This window comes from Melospiza melodia, chromosome 6 (genome assembly GCF_035770615.1).
Source record: "Melospiza melodia melodia isolate bMelMel2 chromosome 6, bMelMel2.pri, whole genome shotgun sequence".
NCBI lineage: Eukaryota > Metazoa > Chordata > Aves > Passeriformes > Passerellidae > Melospiza > Melospiza melodia.
Genome location: NC_086199.1, coordinates 14,369,604 through 14,388,869, shown reverse-complemented (window position 1 = coordinate 14,388,869; position 19,266 = coordinate 14,369,604). Strand labels below are relative to the sequence as shown.

The following is a 19,266-nucleotide window of genomic DNA, read 5'->3' as shown; positions in this document are numbered from 1 at the left end:
AACTCCTGAATTAAAACCCATTTGTTGCAGGAGCTGCATAAATAAAATCACCTGCAAAGAAAATTATTTTATCTAAGTGCTGTAATTCTTATGAGAAAATTTTATTTTCATCCTTAATCTCTTTGAGATGAAATAAAAGAGTTTGCTTCTGAGCTCTTCTAGTTAAAACTTATTGGAAATACAGAGAACTGTGTGCTTGCAAGACATTTTTCTTGAAAAACAGGTCACCTGTTTCCAAACTAATGCTTGTGTTTGTACTATCAGTGCTGGCATGCTAGGCAGTTTCCCTTTCTTCCTCCAGAACAAGGAAACATTATTCTTGTTCTTGAGGGTAATAAGTGCTCTGAAATGCTAATGGTTTCTGCCTGGGCAAGTAAGTGGACTTCACAAAATGCTTCAGTATGTCTTACTGTTATTCTAATTGTAGTTTATAGGCAAGCAATAAACAGCAAGATGTTTGAGATGGATATGAAGATTGCTGCAAGGCATGTGAAGCGTAAGCAACTTCACCAACTGCTACCTAATCATGTGCTTCAGAAAAAGAAAAAGGTAAACTTCTGAAATATATGAGAGCAATAAAAATACTATTGCTCTCAAATTTTTGATTTTTTGGTTTACTAATTTACATTTACTTAGATGTTTAGGTTTACTAATCAAAGAATAAAAATCACATTTTGAGATCCTAATTTTACCTGCAAATGATCTCATTTGAGTGTAGCAGTATTATTAGGTGCACTGAATATAATACTACATTTCTCAGAGCATCAACAATGTGGATAGTATGTTGTCTAGCTGGGTAGTTTACCTGTGGCCATATGAGAATGGTAGCATTAGTTTTTAATTAAGATGCTGTGTTGGATTATTGTTAAATTTCAGTTGAGTCAGTAAGAAGGGGTGAAAGTTTGAATTGAACAGTTCAGTATATTTCAAAATCTCTACTGCTTTGTATTAGCTTGATCTGAGAGCAATACATGTTTGCTTGGATTTTTCAATAGCTAAACCACTGCTACATATTCTGTTTAAGTATAGCTGAATAACATGCTTCATTTCTATAGCTGTTTTATATTGAATGCTGTTTTAAGGACTAGGAAGTCTTTATTGACACCAAGAGTAGATCTGTTTCAGAAAACAATGTAATTGTTAAGTAATATGTCACTTAAAGTAGTAGTACTATGTCAGAAAAGGGTTTTTCTTCTCAATGGACTAAGTTCAAATCCTCTTTAAATTCTTAAAAAATTTACAAAAAATTCTTTTTATGTACATCAGTTTGTTTTGATGTACATCACTTACTTTAAAGTTAATTAAAGTATTTTGAAGTCCACAAAACCAAAGAAATTTGAAATAAAGCTGAAAAATATAATAATTAAATACAGTAACAGTTTCTTTTTGAATGTGATTGATTCAGACAAATCTGTACCAGAGTTGTGAACGTGAAAATGTCAATGCTTGTAGTGAGAGGATAGTGGATTATTTACATGTAAAAGGATTTGAAAACTGTCCATTTAAGTTTGCGTTTTTAACTAACTTAAATTTCTGTTGATTTTTAAACTTTTAATTAGACTAACAGAATTTTCCTTTGCCTTGTGGCTTGCAGCATTCAACAGAAGGGATCAGGTTGACAGCTCTGAATGACAGCAGCCTAGACTTGTCTATGGACAGTGATAACAGCACGTCTGTGCCTTCGCCTACCAGTGCTATGAAGACAAGTCCGTTGAACAGTTCTGGAAGTTCTCAGGGGTAATGAAGACTTTCAGGCTTGTTGCTGTTCTCTTCCTGAATTACTTGTGTTAAACACATGGCAAATACTGCACACATGTGATACCACTGTGGGAATGTTCTAAATTGGATGGAGATTGTAAACACTCCTATTGCAGTTTGAGCACCATAGCAAAATTTGGGGGATAGGGAGCAATGGTGCTGAACTTGATGAAGAATTATAAATTTGGGTAAAAATGCTTAGAAGAAAATGATGATAGAAAAACTTGGGGCCTGCAGTAGGAGGTTGTGAGAAGTAGTGAGCAGATAGTTGTGAGGGTGAGGAAGTATTTTGTGAGTTTTGGCTCCAAGTGTGAGACAATAGAGAAGTTTAGATTTTCTGTCTGGGAAATAAGTAGTGCTCCTGCTGTTACTGATGATATCTATGCAAATTAAGCTTAGGACCATAATTTCCCCTAGTTTCAAGGTGTACATATTAAAGTTATCTTAATACTAACTTTCTGTATTAAGTCTTTTCATACCTTAACTCCAGTTTACCGCAATAAGTGAGTGTACTCTCTTCTTTTGAGGGTCCCATGTTTGTCTCTTTGATACACATAGAAGTTATCAATCTCCTACAGACCAGCAGTATTAGTCATCTATAGGATGTTTTGTGGGATGAAATACTTGATTTGGTCCTTTTGACAGAAGTTCTTTCAGTTAGTCTTCCTCGGTAAACAGTTAACAGTAGTTGATATCACTATCTGTGCTACTGAAATAAATCTGTCTTACCTAGGATGTCACAAGTGAAGTGGAAATTGCCTTTGGCTGATTTTAGACACACACTGCTTCCCAGTTTCTTGATGATGGAAAAGGGATCATTTTTGTGATTGGTCACTTGAAGCTCCAGGTCTTTGTTTGGGATGATTTTAGACTGAAATTATCATTGTAACAGTGTGTGTAAATTAAAACCAAACTTTTTATTCTGATTCTTCTACCCTGGTTTTGTTTCATCCTTCAGTAAATAGTTGTTGTGTTTTCCCATGCTCATTATATGGGTGGACACTGCCTGAATTTTTGCCTGTCTTTTAAATACAGCCTTTTTCTGGTCTCAAAACTGTCATTGAGTGATTTAAATTCAATATTTGAAAGAGCTTCCATTGCTTGTGTTTGGTAGTAGATTGCCAAGGCTCACTTTTACCTTTTTACTGGCACAAGTTCTGCTCTGTAACATAGGTAAAATACTAGTTGTGTTACTGGTAACACATGATGTGATGAAAGGCATATCATGTAACACCATAGCTTTACTAATGTCTTCAGCATTTCATAATTTTTCTCTTTTTAGCAGAAGCAGTCCTGCGCCAGCTGTAACAGCAGCATCTGTGACCAACACACAGGCTTCTGAAGTCACTGTGCCACAAATAAATTCCAGTGAAAGCTCAGGGGGTAAGGAAAATGGCGTAGCATATTGTTTCTATTGAATGTTTGGAAATGTTTATAAGGCAGTTTTTCTTCCAGCTTGAGTCTTCTAGACTTTGCATAACACATGCTGTAATGTGTTCTTCTTCATACACATAGTTCAATAATTTCTTAAGGATTCAAAAAATCAGAGAAATATTTGCTGTGACATTTAATTCTTTAATTCTTAGAGATTTATATTTGCTATGCACAATAGCGATAGTGTTCCAATGACCTAATGTAGGTCTGTAGTTTGGTTAGCTAAATGAAGAAAAAATTATCTAAAGCTGGAAGAACAATTTTTATATTTATTTTTAATTCATTTTGTAGTTAAACTCAAGGTGGTTCTGTACTGTCTGTATGTAGTCTGTCCTCCCATGTTCCCGCTCCTTGTGCTTCATGAATTTGATTCTAGGAATGCGAAAGACTCAGATGTAAGCAGAAACACCTGTTCCTTACTGATGTCTGTTTGGATATTCTCACTGCATGTGCTGACTTTATCCTCTGTTTTCTGCAAGAAAAAGTACACTTTACTTAAAAATTTAAATTTTTCACTCCTAAGTCAAAGAATAAAAGCATCTGGTGAAAATGTTTTCTTAGAATCAGCTACTCTTCTTTTTTGATGGTGCTTTAGTATACAAGGAGCAAGTCAGAAATAGATGGAAAAGGGGAGCGACTGGTTAGCCTTTCAAAATGAAACCTCTCATTCACTCTTGACATGTGGCATGGTTTAGTCTTACTTCTCTCTGGTTTTTATCGTGTCACAGGTGCATCAATGTGAGTTAGTTTGTCCATGAGCACTAAATGGAGCTTAAATGGCGTGACTGGTTTTTGGATTTGGAAGCATATCAGAAGTTGTTCATTCTTATATTTTGATTAATCAAAATGTTAATCACCTGATAGTTGTTAATGAAAAATTTCCTCAGTGTATTTTTTCTCATCCTGGAGCATCTCCCTATGTGCGCTTATGGGTTTGAGGTAGGCAATTGATGAGATAGAGCTTTGTCATATGGAGCATTTTTCAAAAGGATGTATATAATATAAGTTCTTTATTTGATGCTCTGTGATGACTTCATATTTGTCACTAGATTAGCTAAGCCTGAGAAGTGATAAAATTAATTTTTGAGTGAAAAAGGGAGTGTCAGATTGCTCTTGGATTTGATTTAATGCAGTCTTGGCAATGTGTATATATGAGTACAGAAGCAGTAGAATTTCCTTAGGTACCACAAATACTACAACTGTATTATACAGAGCTCTGTCTGGGCTCATATAGCTTGCCTTAAGCAGGGTTAATTAGGCTAAGCAGAGTGTCATTGCCATGGCTACTCTATGTCTGGTACAGGAATTCTTTCTCAGAATCATATGTTAAGGGCTTGGAATGGACCTAAAAAATCATCTAACCCCGACTCCTCCTGCCATGGGCAGGGACACTTCCCACTAGACCAGTTTGTTCAAGGCTTTAACTGACCTGGCTTTGAACATTGCCGGGGTCAGGGCATCCAAAACCTCCTTGGACGACCTGTTCCAGTGTCTCAGTACCTCACACTAAAGAATTTCTTCTAATACGTAACCCAGATTTCCCCTCTTTCAGTTTGTGCCCACTGCTCTTTGTCCCATCACTACAGTTCCTGACAAAGAATCCCTCTGGCTTCCCTGTAGGCCCCCTTCTGGTACTGGAAGGTTGCTGTGAGTTCTCCATGCAGCCTTCTCTTCTTCAGGCTGACCAGCCCCAATTTTCTCAGCCTCTCTTTGGAGGGGAGGTGCTCCAGTCCTCTTATCAACTTCACAGCCTCCTCTGGACTTGCTCCAACAGTTCCATGTCCTTCTCCTATTGGGGACACCAGAACTGTACACAGCACTCCAGGTGGGGTCTCACAAGAGCAGGGTAGAGGGGAAAGGTCCCCTCCCTCAACCTACTGCCCAGACCCCTTTGGCTGCAGCCCAGGACACGCTTGGCTGTCGGCTGTGAGCACATTGGCCAGCTCATGTTGAATTTTTCATCAACCATGGCCCCCAAGTCTTTGTTCTCAGGGACTTTGTCTCAGTCACTTCTCTGCCCAGCCTGTGGGTGTGCCTGGGTTTGCCACAACCCAGCCACAGGACCTTGCACGCACTCTGTTGAACTTCAAGAGGTTTGCATTGACCCACCTGTCCAGCCTGTCCAGGTGCCTCTGGATGGCATCCCATCCCTCCAGTGTGTCAGCTGTACCACACAGCCTGGTGTCACCAGAGAACTTGCTGAGGGGGCACTCGAGCTCAAGAATGAGCTTGAAACTGTGCAGTGTACGCACACTTGCTGTTCCAAACATGATGCTACACCATTAACTGTACCACTTCCTTGATGCCTGCTTGATGTCAGGGGTTTTGATTAGAGACCAAAAATACCAGTGATTGAACTGAAATGATTGTGTCAATTCCTCTTGTTGAAGGTCTTTAAATTGTTTGTCCATAGGTACTTCAAATGAAAGCATTCCTCAAACTGCCACACAACCAGCCATTTCTCCACCACCAAAGCCTACCATCTCTAGAATTGTTCCCTCAGCGTATCTATTAAATCCATCACCAAGAAGTTCAGGAAATGTTGCAACAAAAATGCCTAGCCCTGTCGCAGCAGTGAAAAGGACATCTTCTCCCCATAAAGAAGAGTCTCCTAAGAAAATTAAAATTGAAGAGGTATTTGAGATTTTCAGATCATACCATAGCAATGTTCAAAACTTTGAGTATTCATTTCACCCAGAGGGCTGATTCTCATATTCCAAGTTTCAGAGATTTCTTATTCTGATTGCATTGCTGCTTGATGTTTTCAGCTTGCCAAGGTGTTAGTATTTTTATTTTTTTTGGTATTCATCACATGACACATATACTGCATTAGCACAAATGCTTAGAATCTAGATTCTTATCTTAAAAGTAATTATTTTGGTAAGCCTGTAATATGCTAAGTCTTACAACTAATTATGTCCTTTTAAACACTTTGACCTTATTTTCTTGTTGATTTTTTTAAAATACAATTTTATGATTTGTAATAGTTTCTATGTTTGCTTTTCAGCAGGATGAAATAAGTGAAGATACTAGCTGTATAGATTTGAATGAACATGAAAAAATGGAAACTAAGGTATATATGCCTAGACTGTATAATTTTGTATATATTATTTGGGAAAATTACTGTTTCTCTCTAGGAATGACTAAGAGTGTGTCTATATCCAGACTCTCCAGTAAAGATATCAAAATGATATCTTATTTTTTTAATGTTCATATCAGTATTGATGGAGTCCATTGCCTGCTGGCATGCTAAGTTGAGCCTGAATCCATAAACACATAGGATTGTCATTTCTTTGCTGGTCAGTACATGATATTAAGCATGATGAAAAAATTAGTAATGCTATTTATATTTCAGCTTGTTATATTAGATCAAGGATGTGTCAATATGCCATGCTTTTCCTGCATCCCAAACCTGATGTATGTCAATTAGTGGAAGAGCAATTGTCCTATGTGTTCTGTTTGGAGTTTGCATGTCGGGCTGAGCATCCTAAAGCCAGCCACCTTGTTCACTTTTTAGATAAAGAAATTTCAAGTGATAGTAAGTAAATCATCTGTGCAAGTGAAATTATTGTGTGAAGTTACAGCATACTGTTTGGGGACTTAGGAGATTCAGTGTGCCTCTCCAGTATCTTGTAATTAGCAGAAAATTTTTCTACCTTAGAGGTGAACAGAAAGGTTGACAGACTCTTTTTAGCCTTATGATAGCAGCTCTCCAGTTGGAATTTTGCAATTTTTATGGGGCACATTCTGTTGTCTCTGGAATACTCTGAAAGTTACGCTTATGCTTAAAGTTAAATGTAAGTTCTTTGGTTTATAGCTTCAGGAATTGTATCTTGTTAGGCAGTCACCTTGCAATGTCTCTGAAGTTAAGATAGGTGAGGGCAGAAATACATGTAAGCACTTAATCCTCACTTCAAAAATAGATCCACTGGATACAGATAATTATAAAAGACATAGGTAATCCTGTTAGTTTTTATTGGCAGTCTCCTCTAAGTCTTTGTCCTTAATATTTATGGTGGAATTAAATTTCTTAAATTAGCATAGACACAGGTTTTCATTCATTGAAATGCATTCCTTTCTTAGGGTGTGTTCATAGTACACTTTGAGCTAGCAGACTGTTTTTATTAAAATGAGAATGTGCCATTGTCCTGCTTTAGTCCTGTAGTCCCACTGTTTTACCTGCAAATCAGTCTCTGACACTCACCTATTCATTCAGAAAGCTGAATCAACCCATTAAAGCAGCAGGAAAACTTTACTGGCAGAATGGCAAAAGCTATGGAAAAGCTGTTGAATTTTTAAACAAATTCTGTAGCTTTTCACATAATCCTCCTTGATAATACACTTTTTGTCTTTAGTGAGTTGAGTGACATGTAGTGTTTTGCTATAGGATTCTGTATAAAAGGTGTTTATCGGTTAAATAAATGACAGCTGATAAGTGATGCAGCTTGTGTTGATGTCAAATCCCTAATAAGTGAAACATTCTCCAGAGTGGTGATTCCTTCCTAAAAGGAAGGGTGTCAATGCAGCAAATGCATCAATGCTTGCATTTTTCTTTTGCTGAATATGCACAATGTAAATCGTTCTGGAGTGCTGGGTGTTGTATATAAGTAGCTCATTGGAAGTGGTGTAACTGTGGTGGTGCTTTTGTTTTTTTATTTTCAGGAGCAAGTTGAGACAGAAGTGAATGTTAATTCTCAAACAGAAACTCTTCAGACAACTTCTCTTCAAGCTCCTCAGGTACAGTTTATAAAAGCAATGCTGCCATGTAATGTATTTATGTGCTAATCTGTGGTGAAAGAATTGAAACTGAAATGAGTCCAGATGTTAAAAATAAATGTATAATTTTAAATAGAAATCCATTTTATGGTAAGCTACTTGTTGTTACTGTCACAATTTTTGTTTTAGATAGTCATTGATCTTACTGAATGTGCATTGTAGCTAAACATGTATGGCTTGCCATACAAACTGACCGAAGCTGGATTCGCTCTTCTGAATTGTGCCTTCAAAGTAAGGGGCTCAGTTTATTCCTTTGAGCTTTGCATATTGCAGAATAATCCTTTCTAACAAGAAAACAAATCCTTTAAATAGCTGCTGCTCAAAGATCTCCAGGTAGAGGTTGAGGATGTCTGAAATGTAATTTCAGATTCTGATATTTGGTATGAGACAAGTTGTAAGTTTGTCACTCCTTAGCCAGCTGGTGTTAGCAGTGTAAAGTCCTTTGCAAAATAGTAAGAATTATGTACCATTCACTTAAGTTTTTGTTTCTAGTATTGTAACAACTTTTAGAGAGCACCTCTGTTTCTTACTAATATTTTTAAACTTCTCTTAGTGCTCTGCTGATTAAAATATCACTATCAAGCACTTTATGCACACTTGAATCGTTGAAGTATGTGTAGTGAATGTGTTGGTTGAAAATAGAAATTGTTGCAATAGTAATAATTGTATTTCTTACTGGACATTTTGAACTGTATGAGCAGTACTGAATAAAGATAGCAAAACTGTAGATGCTACATGGACTTCCTAAACTGCTTTGGGGAATTTTTTAGATCATTTAGTAAGTATACCAATTTTATTTTTTCTGTTATTGTGGGGGATTACATAAAGCTTTGTAGCTTTTTTACAGATTGTGTGGTTGTTACTTTAGCAAAAGGAATCTGGAAACTACAAAGGATGGTGAGCCTCCTCTGTAATTTCTCAGTGTTCTTGTTGGTTTGTTTAAAACACTGCACATGTTGCAGAAAATAGAAACATGTCAGACTGTAGATCAGCACCAACCAGAGGGTTACTTGGGGCAGGGGTGATGTGAAGCCCAGAGCTATTTTGTCCTGGGTCCCTGCTGCTTTGTGCGCAAACACATCAGTCAGTGTTAACTTGAGTGATTTATTTTTAATAAAGCAGCAATTAAGAGTAGTCATTTTAATGCAGATTTCCCCATGTATCAAATGTACCTTATATAAATTTTGAACATTTATAATGTAAGGAAGCATTTTATGATAAATGATGTGAAGTATTGCATAATAACTGCGTTATTGGGATGGCAAATAATGTGCCACAGTGGAAGTGAAAATACTTAAAAGAAAAAACCAAACCACCCCAACCTTAGAGGCATGTACAGCAAGTGAGAAATAAATTAATCTCATTGAATCTTGGGTATGTTTCTGTCTTTTCCTTTAGTTTGTTTTAGATACAATTTTTCCGAATGGCATTTAAGTCTTAAAAGGGAGAAAAAATTGTTGAGATTATTGTTAAGGTGAAATTCTTAACACATTCATACAGTACCTTTTTAGAGTTCATAACTTTTTTGTCATATAAATCTGAACCAATATGAAAAATTAGACATTTGACTGTAGAGTTTTTCAGCAGTCTATAATGTATGACGACACACACATTGGATTGGGAACTGTTTTTCATCACTCATTGGGAAGGGCAGAGACTTAACAATGAATTGTTAAGAGATGTTTTCAAATACTAGACATGTAGATCAGATAGTTGATGGTACTGATCAAGCATCATTATTATGTGGATGTTTTACTTTAATGCAGGTTATCAGTAGGCCCAGCTTTATCTACAGCACTTGCTAATTTCTTGCACTTGTCAAAAAAATAAAAGCATACAAAGATTATGTAGAAATTTTCTTTATTAAAGACTCTGTAGGCAAAGGAAATACCTGCTTCTCTCTTTATAATCTGTAATTATCTTCATATATTCCTAAAAACTTTTAAAATATCTTTGTTTTGAAAGTTAATGCCAGTTACTACAATATTTTTCTTTTTATATTTACAAAGTTAAAATACAACCAAACTTCTTTTCTTTTCAGAAAACACCCAGTACAGACCTTTCAGATATCCCTGCTCTTCCTGCAAATCCTATTCCTGTTATCAAGAATTCAATAAAATTGAGATTGAACCGGTAAAAACCACCTCAGGGGTCCATAAACAGTATCTGCCAACTCAACCTGTTGTCTTCTAATGCTAGAAAAAAAGGAGAACGGAGGGTGCAAGACTAGAACATAATCGCAAATGGATTTAGGTATATGTTGTGCACTTCCCTTTCTGGACTAAAGTCGCCGCTTGATTGGAAGTCCAGGTTAGTATGTGAAGCCAGGAGTACAATTAATGTGTTAGCAACAGTTACATTAAATATTTCGAAGGATTACTGCCTTTAAAAACATGAACACTATTTGTAGCCATATTTGACATTCTGATTGAATTTGTTTGATGCATTGTTTCAAAATTGAGATAAAACTGGCATAAGAATCCCTTAAATGCACTTTTATGTACTTTTTTATTCGAGTATGACTAATTTTAGATCTTTAGCTGATGAAATTTCATTTTATTGAAGAGTCTCTTCAATAGTAGTAATTTGCAAATTGGATGACATTCTATGATATACTATACATTGAAAGCCAAGTGTATAGTGTAGTTAGTTCAACTGCCATCAAGCAGCAGTAAGTCTTTAAAATGTAATGTCAAATCTTGGGGTCATAAGACATAAGTTGAGGAAGTAATTGGGAAGTTTTGGTATTGGTGGGACATGATTAAGATGTGGTCTACTTTTATTTATAGGATTGTTTTAAGGTGCATACAAATCAGCAATCAAACAGTAAATAAACTTTCTTTTGAGCTAACTGAACTCCTTATTCCCTTTTTTTATCCCTTTATTTCTTGGGAAAATATTTTGCATTTACTGTTGGGGTTTTTTTTTCAAATTATTTTTTCTGCCTGTATGCACCATGTAGAACAATAGTTATTTATACAAAATAAAAACAAGCCATGTACTCATTTGGGTTCCCCCCTGCCCCTTACCTAGTTGTAATAACCCTGTGGGCCTCTAGGCACAAATTCAGAATTTGTCCCATGACTAAAGTGTTAAGGTAAATATTGTGTGCCTGTGAAATACACCACCTGTCTTGATGGCCTTTGAATCACTAAATATGATTTTTGTACACTCCATAAAGGTCCCGTCTGCATTAAAAAGCTAAAAATTTTAAATAAAGGCAAAAAGATTTTTCCCTAAAAATTTTAACCTTTTTATTTTTAGATAGTTCATCACAAGTAGTTTTACATGCTGAACAACACCAAATTTTTAAAAATCATATTTCTAGTAAGCACTTGACATCTAGTAAGCTCTCTTACTCCTAGTTTTTGTTCTTGTAGTCCTATCAAAAAAGTAACAGCTTTTTCTTTTGAAAGAACTGAAGCTCTCATGGCAAAGAACAGTATTTGAGGAACATGAGGGATACCAACAGTAATACCAGATGTAGATAACAAACTTCATGTTACTATTACTTAAGTCTGAAATATGTGGGATGTCAAATCATACTTCCCATACTTTGATTAGCATGTTTTATGAACTCCCTTCTCCCATTGTGCTCCATCCTATTACACATGCATCTTTCATGTTACAAGTTAAATTACTTACACTCTTCCCCTTATCCTTCTAAATTAATTCTCCAAAGTCAGAGTGTAGCTTATCTTTTACTTAGGCTGTGCAGTAACTGAAGGTTTTTTTTTTTTTTTGCCATTTGTCTAAGATGTCTAGTATACAATATTTCTCTTTTCCTTGCCCTGTGCAGCCTGCTGTCATCCACCCCCCAAAGAAGGTTATATCTTAACAGTTGAAGTGTACAAGCTGTCTGTGTATTTTGTGTAGCTATGGAGTTTAGATCGAAATTGCCAGGCACAAATTTAGTCTTGTCATTTTGTTTACACATCAGAAAATCTTTTTCATTTTATTAAACGTTTCATGTAACTGCACCCAAGTTTTGCCAAGCTGGAAACTTGGAACCTTTCTGTATAGTGACTTTTTAATTCTAGTTTTCATAACCTGGAGATCAGACTGTTGCTTTCGCATGATGTACGTAGTGTCTCATGACTGGAGTTTGCTTTGTTTTATAGTATCTGTACTCCTTGTATTTTTCAAGAGCTATTTTGTAAACAGATGATGTATTTCTCCATTGAAAACACAATAAAAAACAGCACAATCCCATGGTTGTCCAATTTTTCTGACTGTACTAAATTCGTTTTACTTTCTTAATTCTTACTTAGCTCTTAAATTTTCTGCAAAATATGGTGTGGCCTAAAGGAAATAGAGTAGATAATGCTTACTTAGAGAGCATTCATTTATGTTTGCAATAGGAAGTGGAAATAACACTCAAGGATGTTGGGTTCTAGCTATTAAAGGGAAAGTTTGTGAATTGTGCAGTGTTTTGGTGGGGGCGGAGTCGACAAAAGCACAAAACATTTAAGGGCATCCATTCCATCTCTTCATCCTAAATTCTTAAAAGTGGACAAAACTAGAAGAAACACGTGCCTAAACAATTTGGGGGTATGCTCTTTTCAGCAAATGTTTGAGCTTCATTTTTTAAAAACATTGGCTGTCAGAGTTTTGGCACCTCAGGCTTTTCTTGCAAGTGCCTATTCCTTATGTCAGCAGATGGCACTATTTCTCTTCTTCTAAAGTAGTTTAAGCATGTCCTGAAATAAAAGTAAAAATTGCAGGTAGCTGTGCATCACTTGATTGATCTTTGTATCAGCATGAGCCCAATCCTCCAAATGCTTGATGTGAGTAACTTTAATAAGTAGTCTACTTTTGACTAAAATTTCTTTAACTGCTAAAACCACGGATGATTATGGTCTTCATATTATAATTGCCCTGCCTAAAACAATAAACCTTTCTGTTGTATATATTTCTCACAGCATGAAATTGTCTTGTTTAAAACATATTAATCATTTTTATCTCCTGCCCACCACATCTCCCTTTCATCACAGCTGATGGCATTATTTATGGCTTTAATTCATCTTTTTTTTTCTCTGACCAGTAGAAATCTGCTAGTAGATACACAAATTTCTCTTTAATGTTTTTTTAGGTACTGGCAATAGGTTTCAATAGCTTGTTTTTATGAGTTGCCCATCATCAACCTCCTGAATTAAGTTCACTGACTCATAAGGATCTGCAAACAAGAAGCTGAAAATTACTGTTGTAGCCAAAATAATTAACATTAATAAGCCATGGTTTAACAGATGGCTTTAGACATACTGATTGGAATCAGACATTCGAGTTGATGAGTTCTAGCTAAAGTTGTGCTTCCTTGTAGATAGTATGTGTGCATGCCACTTCCTATTAAATGCACTTCTTAGTGCTTTTCTTAGTTTTGGGGGGGTGTTCTTTTTCTTTGTTTTGGGTTTTTCTTAAATGGCATTTTTTTTTAAAACTTGTAGCTACAAGTATATGGTAACTGAGTAGTAATGAATATCAGTTGTTAGTAAATACTTAATGAAGGAATGAATTTTATCAATAGCAAAAGATGAAACAGTGCTTCAGCATCTAGAATAGCCAAAAGTATTTCAGCATAGCAAGAACATACAATATTGACTCTGAGCCAGAACCTATGCTTAAATGCACTAAAAACTACTGTGATAGTTACTGAGGAAGCAGAATATGTTTATCCTCATAATAGATATTATTTAGAAGTTGTATTTGTAGAAAAGGTATTTTGCATGTTGTAGTGTTGCTGGAATCATATATGGAAGTTCATGGAAACACTAGTCAAGTACCTTTGCTATGATCAATCTCTGCCATCATTGTGGCTGTACAATACTTACCAGATTTCATCACTTGTTATGCAAGTCTTGATGGTACAGTTAGAAATGTACATGTATTAGCTGAATACTTAGTGGGTTCACTTTTTTTTTTACAGATCTAGTATTGGAAAAATGTCAGTAATACAAATCAGTAAACTGATTTTAGTTGAATAATCATAGTTGTAATAAGTGTCTGTTCAGTAGAAACAACGCATCTTGGTTTTGTTGGTAGAGACAGATGCAGTTTTCTGCATCTACAAAGTTAAACTAATATTTTGAAATACCTACAAACATCAGCTAATACTGTCACCAAAAGAATGCAGACTTTAATGTGAAACTTCAGAGGGCATGTTTATGAAAAAGATAATATGGTTAACCACTGCTGGATATTCCATCTGTGTTTTGAATATTTAAACTAAGGATTTTTTAAAATGAAATTTAGGTATATTTTTATTGTTCTAACTAAATCCTGGAATGCTGTCTTTAGGTGACTTTTTTCCTGCTTTTCACATTTAATTATGAATTATATTACTAAATTAACTACATCACAGGTCCTATTAGCAAGTCTAGATATCTTAATTACCTCAGTATTTTTATTATCTCTATTCTAGTGCAATGTTTAAAATAAATTAAGAATGACAAATGTCCTACACACTGTATTAAAGTTAAATTTAAAGGTATAGTAATGGTTGAGAAAAAATATTTTGTGGTATATGTAGATATTATTAAGCTTTGGTTTTGTATTAAGTTACTGTCTCTAAATAAGAGCTAGAATCCCTGAAAGTAATAGGAAAGGATAAAGAGTAAAATTATTGTTGATGTAAGGTGATAAAAGCCCCAGTTTATTAGGTAAGCTAAGCTGCATTTATTTATTTAAGGAACTGGCCAATCATTTAAACTGCTGTGGCCCACACAGATACTGGACAGCTTACAATTGCAAATGCTGCTTTTGCTTGATCTATGAGCTAGCATTCCTGTTTTCTGCTTGTATTTGTCGAAGTCAATCATCTGAATAAGGTTATTTAAATGCCTAAACTCTACACATGTGAAACTTTTCAGTTTATCTGAGGTTATATCTGAGGTTATTTCTGTGGCTCTTGGTTCAGTTAGGGTAAAACACTGATCTAAAGCAGATAGAATTACTAAAGTAGAACGGAATGTTGGGTCAAGTTCCCTTTATTGATCGGGCACTTCAAATGGCCTGAAGATAAAACTGGAGGCAAGGTGGGCAATCCTTGATGTTTGAGAAACAACTTCCCAATCTCCTCAAATAGAAACTTGATTCTAAGTAAACACAATAAATATGATACTTCTTGAAAGAGCGTGGAAGAGCTGTGCTGCGTCGGCTGCTGCAGCATTCCCGCCCGGTGCCCTGAGCAGCGCCTCGTGCCGTGTGCTCCAGAATTGTGGCGTGCGCGCTGTCCTTGTGTGCGTTGCGAGTCTGCAGCGGAGCTGTTAATAAAGAGATTGGTGATAAAGTTGTCGGGAAGAGACAGTTGGACAGGACTGCTCGCCATGAGTGACAGAGGGCACGCTCTGCCTTCACAGCCGAGAACGCTGCCCCCAGCAGAGAGCCGGCCATGCCTGGACGCTGTGCCAAGCCTGCTCAGCGCGTGGGGAGAGGAGCTGCAGCCTCTACCAAGGATTTCAATTAGATTTTGAGCCTGTGCTCTTAAAGGGAGATTTCTCTTATTTAGGATCAGCGTGCCATTTTTAAAAAACTTGATGTCCTCTTGAGAATAAACACAGTTTCAGCAGCAATATAAAGGCAGAAATTTTTGAGAATTGCCTAAGCAATTTAAAATATTTTGTTGTCATCTGGTTCAATGAAATGAAATGGAGATTCTTAAAATTAACATTTTTTGCTTTTTATGGGGAATAAATTCATTATACATGTACTCAGTGTTGGTATTAGCTTCTGTAGGAATCTCCTGCCAAGATATCATAAACTTGGTTCACCTCAGTCACATGGTTGGAATAACAGAAGCCCAGGATGATGGATGGAAGCATTCATTGTCTCAGCCACAGTTTATCATCTGTAAGTTTTATCCATTACAATGTGAAAAACAGTGAGACTGATAAAACATTTGATAGTTTAGGCCATCTGCTCATACAGTATATTAGAGTTATTAGTGATTGTTCCTACTGTTTCTTACCATCACCCAGAACAGTGTGTGGATTTTCTGTTCACTAGTGATTACTAAATGTGGTATCTCATCTGGGAGTATTTTTTTTTCTTGTCACATCTAGTCCTTATAGGTAGTGAGAGAAAAGGATCCTCACAACCTGAGTCAAGAAAATTGCCTTAAAAAGCAGTTTCAGTGTTTTGCTTTTCAGTGTCTTCATGGGAGGAAGATCAGTCTTTTTGGTCTGATTGCAGTTTAAGAGGTGGTAGATCATCTTCTGTGGACAGATTTTACAAATACTTTTTCCAGGATATTTCCCACAGGACATAATTTCTTCTTTTTTTAATAGTTTACTAATTAATTAATAGATTCATCGTTTATGTATTCTTTCTCAAATGACAAAACACTAAGAAAAGAGCTGCTTCTGTTCAATGAGCCTTTGACTTGAATAGGGATGAAATAATATTTATAGTAATTGCTATGAATAAAAAGTTCAATTAATTTAGAAGCATTTTTCTAGTAGTTAGTGTAGGCACAAAGCACTTTTTCCCACTTACAAAATTTTTCATCATGTTTTAGGCTACTTAAGAAAAAGGGGCAAATTTTGTTCCATGAAAATGCAGGCTTAGTATTGGAGAATCTCAAGTCTGTAAATTAAGTGACCTAAGAAGACTACTTTAATTTTTTTTTTTTAATGTAGGGATATAAGCTAGCACACTTGCATTTATGTTTGTTCAAAGACGTAGGAATTGCTTGATAGCCTCAACAGTGGTTTCTCTGAATAGGAGCTGTGTAGCCAGAAGCACACCAGATGTTGTGTCTTTGCAGATAAAGTCAAAATGCAAGTTTGATCTAGCACCATTAGGGGTGGGTTTTTTTTAAGCTTAAAGAATGCTTTTATGTTTGATTTAATATAAACTGTATTTTAAAAAATGTATTGAAGTCACACTTTGCGCTGTTATAATCACCATAGTGTGATGATTTTTCCTTTCTGGCCTGTTAGATTTTCAAGGGTAATCTGAGCATTCATTAGGGAAATATGCTTCTAGGTCTGTTTAAAATAGAGATGTCTTTAGCTTTTCTTATTATTTAGTGTTCCAGTATCACAAACTTTATTTTCAGCACCCACTGTTATGTGTCAAACTGAATGAAACGTGCCTTACCTGACAACATCAAGAACTTAAAAAGAATTGTAGGAATGAATTGTCCATTCTTGTGCATTTCATCAACATTCTGTGTCATCTGTTTTTGTTCTTCAGCTGTAACACCTCATTTTGATGCTTCCACTTATGACATAATTTTAGTGGTGTATTTCCTTCAAAATTAAAAGGGACGTGTGCATATTATTTTAAAGGTGAAACAATTTTTACTGTATAAGAAGTATTATATAATGTATCAACAAACACACAAATCCCAACAACAGCTCATCACTGTGGTAGTTCAAAGCAGTTTGTTTGAAAGGTTGGGTCACAGTAAAGCCAAACCTAAATTCTGATCCTGACTTGGGTATGTGTGACCTTGGCAAAGCTAGTGACTCCTTGTTTCAACCTTTTTATATTAGAAATGAGATTAGAGGTTATCAGACATTTCACAAAGACTGACTGTTAGCATTTGAGAATGTCTTGGGATTTTCATATAGTAGATTCTTTGTTCCATTGGATTCTCTTGTAGGCATGAATCATACACAACTTGAAGCTCATACACTGGTTTTCATGGATATATCAGCTTTATATCCTGCTGTAAATTAGTTCTGAGGAACATGAAGGAGGAGAGGTTCCTGTGCATGGTATTAGAGCAGTCTTCCAGTAGAGGAAAGCAACAAAATTGGGCAACTGGGTGCTGTTTTCATTTGATGACACACTACATCCTATTTTGCCTTTCAAAAAAAAAAAAAAAAAGTATTTTAATATAAACACACTCAGATTAGTTGTTGTCTTTGGAAGACTGGCTTCTCATGTTCAACTTAGGAATTTATCTAGTTGTCCAAGCTCTAGTTTTTTCATATGGATGTATCTGCCTGAAAATTGGAGAAGGCATTATTGTATGAGTGTTCACTGTTTGTATTGCATCACAATGGTAATGTAAACGGTTATTTTTTTTTTTTAAGGAGCACTTAATTTTGAAATGTGGTTTACATAGGAAATGCAAAAAGAACCTACCATTTCTAATTTCCTGTTAGTTAAAAAGAAGAAAAAGAAAACCCACATGTTTTCTAATGTGTATCAGAGCAGCAGAAGGCACTGCTTTACTCCACCACTGTGCAGCAGCACTACTTGGTTTATATAGATGTTAGCCTAAGCAAAGAAGTTCAAATCCATCACATTTTAAGGGTTAGCCTGTGCAACACCATGGAAGAAAATCTGGAAGTAACACAGGGATTCTTCTGTCGTTTTGACAACTAGGTGTAGGCTGGCTGACTTAACCCAGAAACAAGTGTCAGTCCTCCTGTACTGGCAAATAGGATGTGCCCTATGGTGACACCATTTTCCCTCGGATCTTCTGAACACCTTCCAATTTTTGGTTGTTTGCTTTCAGCACTCTTCTTACTAGTCCTGGTATTTTGAAATAACTCCTCCTACTTCATTCTGCCTGGGGGACTGAACTGAGGCTGCAAAGACTAAACTTAGTGGGAGTTATTTTAATCTATGCTATGCTGAATGATTGCCAATAATGCTTTGCTTGATATCCACATCTTTTATCTTATTATCCTAGCCTGTCTCAGTAAGAGACACCACAAAGTATCCAAAGCTTGACCTCTTTAGGTGTATTTTTGCGAGAGAGTTTAAGACAGCACTTGCTCTTCCCACATGTGCATGTTAAAAACCTTTTTTTCTGGGAGACAGGTTGCAATTAAAACCTATGAGTACAAAAGATGGGCTTGGCTTTGGAGTCAGTGGGAGAGGATATGCCATGAATTGAGCAAGTCCATCTTCAGCTGGCCTGGTCTGCCTGGAATAGGACGCTGTTGTAATATCTTAGATCTCTTCTGTGAACAGTTTTAAACTAAAATTGCTTATTTCCAGGTTAGGAGATAAATTATGAAAACGGTGTTGGCTGATGGGGGTGCAGTCAGCTGAGGAAGAGAGTTTACTTGGGATCTTGGATTTATTTCTAAATCCTTAGGGAAGAGGTTAATAGCAGTGACCTAGATGCTATAGTATTAGGATCCTTGGGGAAAGGGGAGTTTCTTATTTATTTAAGCACTGGTTATATGCCTGCAGATATTAAATTCAAGCTCTTCTTCATAAAACAGTCAAGTGATGATGCTTCTCAGTGTCCATTGATCAAAAAATTACAGTATATAAAAATATTAAATCAAACTCCATGTATGTGCTGCTAACTGCCACTGGGAATTTTTCTACAGA

The 19,266-nt window shown here is 36.0% G+C and overlaps 1 protein-coding gene across 4 annotated transcripts in view; it reads left to right on the top strand.

The window, feature by feature from the left end:
* Positions 1–12,180, top strand: part of PAPOLA (poly(A) polymerase alpha) — a 43,947-nt gene extending 31,767 nt beyond the window's left edge. The window contains exons 16-22 of one of the 4 annotated variants that reach the window (XM_063159997.1): positions 428–549; positions 1,595–1,737; positions 3,044–3,141; positions 5,606–5,826; positions 6,203–6,265; positions 7,855–7,929; positions 10,010–12,180. In XM_063159997.1, coding sequence (XP_063016067.1) covers positions 428–549; positions 1,595–1,737; positions 3,044–3,141; positions 5,606–5,826; positions 6,203–6,265; positions 7,855–7,929; positions 10,010–10,105 — 818 coding nt within the window. In that variant the 3' untranslated portion in view covers positions 10,106–12,180. Of the gene's footprint in view, positions 1–427; positions 550–1,594; positions 1,738–3,040; positions 3,142–5,605; positions 5,827–6,199; positions 6,266–7,854; positions 7,930–10,009 lie in introns of all 4 variants that reach the window. The other 3 variants (XM_063159996.1, XM_063159995.1, XM_063159994.1) reach the window with 3 other exon arrangements.
* The last annotated feature ends 7,086 nt before the right edge of the window (positions 12,181–19,266 follow it).